Source organism: Silurus aristotelis, assembly GCF_946808225.1.
Source record: "Silurus aristotelis genome assembly, chromosome: 16".
In the NCBI taxonomy this organism is placed as follows: Eukaryota; Metazoa; Chordata; class Actinopteri; order Siluriformes; family Siluridae; genus Silurus; species Silurus aristotelis.
Window position 1 is genome coordinate 14591006 of NC_139589.1, and position 7595 is coordinate 14598600.

Genomic DNA, 7595 nt, shown 5'->3' on the forward strand with positions numbered 1-7595 from the left:
TGCTGGTACTGGTGAACTGCGTCACTGGGAAAATACTGTGACTGGGTTTTTTTTTTTTTTTTTTGAGAACAGAAGAATATCTCTGAAAAGAAATGGTTTAGAGGCTAGATTTGTTAATTTAATAAGTCAGAGCTATTATACTATCAACATAGTAATGAAGATCTTTTTGTGTAATTCCTGCTATTTTTCTGCCCAATTATCAATCTAAAGACCATTGTTTCTGCTCTGAACTGTCAAGTGTGACATCAAGTGTGTTTGAAAAGACAGTGTTTTAGCAATGTTTTTTTATTATTATTATTGTTAGTATTATTATTAGATTGGTTTCTTACGCATGAGTTTATAGCTTTTTTCTTTAGTTTTGTTTTTAAGTAATGACTATAAGCATTGCGCTCCAACACCCATCCCACAGATGGGAACCAATAAATACGCGCTCTGTTTCCGCGCTCTATTCAAACGACGGCTGAGTGACTTTCGCATTTCCGACTAATAGCAGGACCACGTGATGAATAAAGATGAGACTGTGAGCCAATCCGCAGTTCCGTATGTCGTTTTAAACGCGTGCCGGTCTGGACCAATCAGAACGTTCTCGTGGTGAGCTAGCGCGAGGCTTGTGTGCAGCCTTCTGTCGTGAAGAAGCGCGTAGCCATAGTGCGACCTGAGAGACCATATCGTTCAGCAAGATTCCTCTGTGAGTATTAACGAGAGTCCGCACCTAAAACTACTCCTTTTAAAACACAGAATGCTTTTTCTTTTTAAATTACACTTAGCATGAAGTGGTTTATTTGATATTTCTGGCATATATTCGTAAAAATGCGTTTTGTAGCTTTTATAGCAAAACACAAATAAGTATCCAGTGCACCACTTGTGTACTTTTAATGCCATTTTATTCATCTACTGCGAGTTAAATGTTTCCGTTACACTCGGAAAACTACACCGTTTTGTCCGACGTGTGTTTAAAATGGCCGGGCACCTAAAACACTTGCCTCACGCAAAGTAATAACGATGGAATTAAATATATATATATATAGTGTTTTTTTTTTTTAATGAGGTTTTCTCAGTTTTAATATCAGAATATTGCGTTGTGTATTTTCCCGTCATTTTCTTAAAAAAAAAAAAAAACGGGAAAAAAAACTAAACGAGGCGCCTGAAAGCCTCTTGCTGGTCATGGCTGGTTTCCTCTGCTTTTGTTAGAGACTGCGGAGCTCAAAAGTTTCTCCGTGTTTTAACTTGCATATGATGAGTTTAGACCTCTTGGACGTTAATTAAACTAACAAAACGCGCAAGAAAAACTACGAAGACCTTCGTGTTGTGCTCTTCGTGTGTGAGAGGCTTTGTTAGCTTAAGCTGCCTTCTGTAGCCGAGAGGCCATTTTAATGAATGGAGTCCTATTGTAGCGTCGCTCCTGTGCTACAGAGGGGGGAGGGAGGTGCGAGATCTCTCTCTCTCTCTCGCTCTTTTATTTTTTATTTTAAATAAATAATTGTTTACATGCTTAGTCTTTATTTGTATTTAAAAAAAATATATATATTTTTTTTTCCACCAAGCAAAGTTTATTCTCCAAATTTGGGAAAGGAAATCCAATCATGTTGTATTTTGATAACATTTTCTTTAATTTATTTTACAATATGGAAGATGAATAATTCCCTGTAGTCACCAAGTGTCCTTGGTGTTTAGCTGGTCAGTTTGTAGTCTGTTTTTCTTCCCTGTGTTGTATGCTACTGTAAATTGTTTGTGTATATGCTAAGCCTTTTTAAGTCAAAGGTTATAGTAAATAAATAAAAATCTCTCTCAGGAATTAAACAGAAATAACTTTTGTTAATTTGTTGATATGATGGCTTACTTGTAGCATGAGGCAGCACCTGCAGCCCACTGAGTAGATCCAGTAAACTAAGTACTTCAGAAGAGCACATCCATGCATGCGATCATGGCGGTTGGTATGGTCTTGAATTGGTAGGTCTGCCATTCCTCATTCATAAAAAGAATGACAAAGTTCAGTGAGTACCTGTGACCTATGTGGGGAGTGTTATACCACCTGCAACCAAGTGTGACTGGTTTGATGGTGGCTCAGTAATTATCTGGGGAGGAAAATCCTTGGAGGTTTGCACAGATCTCCTCTGTTGGCCAAAACTGCCTTTACTGATGTTTGGTAGGAGTGGAGCAGTGAATGGATGAAGCCTGGCCTCATGTGGCCACTGTGTGTATGTAGTTTCTGGACGATGAAGTCATTAATGTTATTGACTAGCCCTCATGTTCCCCAGAGGCATACATGCACATGGTTACTTACAATTTGCTTTTCTAAAATGTATGCAAGTAGTATCATCCTGTAATTAAATTGTTTGGTTTTTTTGCATTTATTTTATTTATTTTCAGCCCCCGGGGGTCTATTTATTTTTTTTTCCCCCAATGAATTACACAATGCATGTTCAGATTGTCAAATCTCAAATTAAATTCAGGTGTTCCCTTGAATAAATAGATTCTTTAGCAGTGTATTTACTGTATTATTGCTTTTCTTTTTAGGCGTGTTCTCTCTTTCTAAAGTTAAGTCATCCAGCCTCCAGGATGGCAAAAGGTGACCCAGCAAAGCCAAAGGGCAAAATGTCTGCTTATGCCTACTTTGTGAAGACCTGTCGTGAGGAGCACAACAAGAAGAACCCTGGGGTTTCTGTGAATTTTTCAGAATTCTCCAAGAAGTGTTCAGAGAGATGGAAAGTGAGTAGGCTCTGACCTTGGTGAAAAGCTTGTTTTTATAATAAATTTACAAGTAATTTAAGTTATGCAAAGCAGACAATATTCATATTTACTGTTGTATTAAGTGTTTGTTTAGAAATGTTAAATCGGTCTTCCTAAAGTCCATTGAGCATACCCTTTATAGTATGCCTCTCTGTGGCAAAAAAAATTATATTGTTTTACTCATGACTGTTTCCTGTCACCATAACTATATGGACAAACAAGATCCCTTAGTGTATTAATTTTGTGGCCATTAAATGTTAATTTCAAGCCAGAAGTACTCACAGCTAATCTCCCCTCACTTTAAATGTGTAATCACTGGTTTCTTGCTTTTAAGGCGTGATTATATTTTCTTTTTAAGCAAAGACATCTCATCCTGCTGCCTATTTCAGGTTATGTCCCCAAAAGAGAAGACTAAGTTTGAAGAGATGGCCAAGCAGGATAAGGTTCGATATGACCAAGAAATGATGACCTACAATCCTGGCAAAAGGGGCAGAAAAATGAAGAAGGACCCCTGTGCACCAAGGAGGCCACCGTATGTGTACTCCTACTAGTCTTTAGAATGGCTTTGCTATTTAACAAAATGACCTTTTTAATATACAACCTAAATGCTGTTGTGTTGCAATATTTAAATGAGCCTTTTTTGTCCTTGTAGGTCTGGATTTTTTCTGTTCTGCTCTGAGCACAGGCCCAGTATCAAAGCCCAGCATCCCAGCATGGGCATCGGTGACGTGGCAAAGAAGCTTGGTGAGATGTGGAACAATCTATCGGACTCTGAGAAGCAACCCTTCCTTTCAAAAGCCAACAAACTCAAGGACAAATACCAGAAGGTAATGTTTTTTTTTGTGAATACAGTAAAGGAACCTAGCAAAATGATGGCACATTAGCAAGTGTATTATGAAAATGAAGCTGCTCTTAGTATAGATTATTCAGCGTTCGTTTCCAACCAGTGATACTTTCTTTACTCAGGATATGGCAGATTACAAGAGCAAGGGGAAAGTGGGTGGTGGGATGTCTGCAAGCAAAGCAAAATCCAGGGATGATGATGACGATGATGACGAGGAGGAGGATGATGATGAAGAGGATGACGATGAGGACGATGACTGAAGGGCTTGATGTCCTTAATCTGACACTAGGGGTGTTGCAATCATCACTGCCAGTGTGAATTGAAATGAGTCAGTGTATTTGGCACCCATGGAAAAGCCCAACTTCTGTAAGCTTAGACTAAATGTTTTCCCTTTTACAGAAGATCTGGATTTGCAGTATGCTTTTGTTCATGCTACCCCAAAGTTTTTCAATGAAGGGGGACAATGTTTGCTATTTAGCCATAAACTTCTGGTAGCACAAGGATACATGCATGTTTTAAAGTTGTTTAAGGTTGTTTTGATTCATCTTAGAACATTTTTATTTTTCTATTCTCCCAGCTTCAAGTTGTACAGTTTCTTTGGCAGAACGATGTAGCAAAAAGCAAGCTTTTGTTGGCAGTTTCTGGAGGTTGTTTTATGCTCAGCCACTGTATGTAGGGTCTGATTTTTGGGTAAATGCACTGAACCATTTGCAGGGTTTATTATTTTGTCCCCCTCCCCCCCCAACCTGTTCAAAGTGGTCATAAACTACTATCTGGTTAAAGCCCTTATTTGTGCTGTTTTATATGCATAGGTAAAACTGTTATTTAAAATGACATGTTTTAGATCTAGGAATTGTAACATTTATTTTTATTAAATGTTCTGTGATTTTTTTTGGTTTTTGTTTTGGATTATAATTGCATATTCTTATTCATAATTTGTTGGTGTATAAATATTAATGGGAATAAAGTGGTCAACATAAATGCAAGGCTTGATCTTGTTTGTTTAAGCATGCTTAACATTTTACAGCTACATTTTATATCTTTAGAAATCGCAATTGGGTTATCAGTTTTTTTTTTTTTTTTTTTTTTTTTTACAATTCAATACTGCACCAGATATCTAATGGCTTACAAAGGTTCTTAGCCAAAAACAAACCAAAAAAAAAAAAATCTGTCTCTTAAACATAAAAGAGCAAAGATATGTCTGGTCACATTTTTTGCTATTGATTAAATCAACCATAACCAATTACACTTAAGTATGTGTAAATATAATATAAAAAAAAAATTGGGGGGGTTCGCTAATTTGCTGGGAAGATTGTGAATAATCAGTAATAGTCAGGTGAGCTGCCAAATCTCAGGCTAAGCTGGTCAAGATATTAGACCACTTTTGCCAGCTGAAAAGAAATATTTTAGTACTTTTTGTAAATGTATAAAATCCACAAGTATTCACTAATTCATAAACCTCTCTTTCAGCAGGCACATACCAACTACTTAACGTTGACTTGGCGTGTTTGTAGCTTATACCTGGATGCTGGATTTCCATAAGGTTATGTGAGGTGCTGCTGAGTTTCTTCCTGTTTTTTAATATTTAAAACTTTCACTGGATGAGAGTGCTTTATGCTCTCTGCTCCTGTATCTTTGTGGTGACAGTAAATTAACCTTTAGTGTTTCATCCCAAACTGTTTTGAACAGACTGAAGAACAATTCACAGAAAATGCACGAACTTTTTTTCTCAACAATTTTAGATGGGTAGATGTAGAGTTGTGTTGTAAACCTTTTCTAGTCTTTCTCATAACTTCATGGTGTGACTGATCCACTCTTATGTCACCCTATGATCCTCCTCCTTAAATGTTGTTAAATTATATGTATTCACCACTGCCATTTAATTCCTTTTAGCAAAATCTACCACCATCTGTCCTCCTACATTCCTCTCCTTAAGGCCATACCTACCCATCACCTCCTCATCACCTCTGTTCCCTTCACCTACATGCCCATTAAAGTCTGCCCCAATCACTAATCTTTTTCCTAGGTACATCTACCACTTCCTCTAACTCACTCCAGAATTTTTCTTTCTTCTCTCTCACAACCCACTTGTGGAGCATAATCATTAATGACATTTATCATCATCCCTTCAACTTCCAGCTTCACTTTCATCATCACCACTTTCATCAGAAACTCTCTTCACCTGCACTACACTCTTACTGTACTTTTCCTTCAGAATCACCCCTACACTATTTCTCTTTCACCCCTACACCATAATAGACCAGTTTAAACCCACCTCCTATGTTCCTGGCCTTACTCTCTTTCCATTTGGTCTCCTGAACACAATATGTCTACCTTTCTCCTCGCCATCATATCAGCTACCTCTCTCCCTTTACCAGTCAAAGTACCAACATTTAAAGTGCCCACCCAAACAAAAATCCTTCACTTCTCCTTTTCCTGCTGTCTCTGTAGACGTCTTCCTCCTCTGTTTCTCCTCCTTTGGCCAACAGTAGCCCAATTTCCACAGGTACTCTGTTGACTAACAATACTTGTGGCGGTCGTTGGTAACTCAGGCCTTGACTGATCCGGTATACAATTCTGATTTTTGATCCACATATGTATTTCATTTGGCACGTTTTACGCTGGATGCCCTTCCTAATGCAACCCTCCCTATTTATCCGGGCTTGGGCCCGGCACTAAGAGTGCACTGGCTTGTGCAACCCCAATGGCTGGGTTACCTCATCAGCATGTGTTTTTCTTTTAATTATAGCATTACTTGAAAAATCCTTACTTTGCTCACATAATCCAAATAGCGGTTCTAATAGCACTTCTAAAAGTGGCCCTAGTTAGACACTGTTGGCCTGATTTTTATATATTTTTTGCATTTTTAATGCTTATTTAAGAGGAGTAACTAAATATGAAATAAAATGCAAAACAATTTCTAAGATTTCAATGTAAAACTTAGTAAACAAAAATTGTTTGTTTTAACAGTCTTGGTACATTAAAACTGATTGGATTGTTTATTCTTATATAACAGTCCTCAGGATTTAATTTCCCTATTTAACTAAATAAAAGACCAGGAAACTTGCTCCAACTGAGCGACTAAGGGTTAAAAGTCTACAGTTTACAGAATACAGTGCACAGAATACAGTTTGTATAGTGTGTTGTATATTTTATTTTGCTGTATTTTTTTAACAGATGGTGATAGTGATGAGGGGCAGTTGTAGCTTAAATGGCACCTGAGGAGGAGGGTGGGCTTTGGGCTAACAACCAAACCACACAACAAAGCTGCTATGCAAACAAGTAAGCAATCAGGCCCTTGCTGCTCAATGTGCCTCATAGTGTGGGAGGAATTACAAATACCTTTATCTTTTGCATTTTTCCTTCACTACCTCTTTCCTCTTTATTTTGAATTGGGCTCCTGATGGCATAGACTTTTTTTTTTGCATCCATAATTTTAATCTGGATTCAGCTCTCCTTAATGACATGACGTCACTCCAGGTCTTGTCAGCTCACCCATTAGAAATCCTCAAGGCTGAGGTGACGTCAAACACCCGCCACCCCTCTTTCTTTCACTCAAACATTTTCTAAGTGTTTGAGTAAGGGTACTTTTTATTAGGTTGTCAATCATGTTTACATATTTTCAAAAATTATATTACTTACAAATATAAACATAGTGCACAAAGAGCAATGAACCACTAGGTGTCACGCAAGCTTTCAACAGAGGAGAACAAATTTATAAATCACTTTATATGTATTGATCATAATCACATGTATGCTTTTTAACGTATAAGCAGAATAATGTCTGGATCTGCCCCAATCCTTTTTCAATGCTCCTTCCAGCCCTGCCTAATACTGTATCAATACATGCACTTTAACCTTGCACTTCCAGGATGTTTTTTTTTAAACAGTATCTGGAAGTTACAAATCCTTGTAACCTGGCTCCCCTACTTCATATATAGACGCTCCAACTGTTGCAAGACTTTATTAATAAATGCTCCAATATTCTGGACTCCATTGCACCTAGAAAGCTTGTTCATCC

The 7595-nt window shown here is 37.6% G+C and overlaps 1 protein-coding gene across 1 annotated transcript; it reads left to right on the forward strand.

The window, feature by feature from the left end:
• The first annotated feature begins 566 nt into the window (after window positions 1-566).
• hmgb3b (high mobility group box 3b) lies at window positions 567-4312 on the forward strand. Its single transcript, XM_083563795.1, has 5 exons — window positions 567-688; window positions 2518-2709; window positions 3120-3262; window positions 3383-3557; window positions 3697-4312. Exons 2-5 carry the CDS (start codon window positions 2560-2562, stop codon window positions 3832-3834), a joined length of 606 nt encoding a protein of 201 aa, XP_083419921.1. The 5' UTR covers window positions 567-688; window positions 2518-2559; the 3' UTR covers window positions 3835-4312.
• The last annotated feature ends 3283 nt before the right edge of the window (window positions 4313-7595 follow it).

Bases quoted from the DNA above. Each gene is read 5' to 3' on its own strand.
- hmgb3b (XM_083563795.1), top strand. From the start codon at position 2,560: ATGGCAAAAGGTGACCCAGCAAAGCCAAAGGGCAAAATGTCTGCTTAT. The intron at 3,263-3,382 runs GTATGTGTACTC...TTGTCCTTGTAG, and splicing joins TGTGCACCAAGGAGGCCACC to GTCTGGATTTTTTCTGTTCT. The intron at 3,558-3,696 runs GTAATGTTTTTT...TTCTTTACTCAG, and splicing joins TCAAGGACAAATACCAGAAG to GATATGGCAGATTACAAGAG.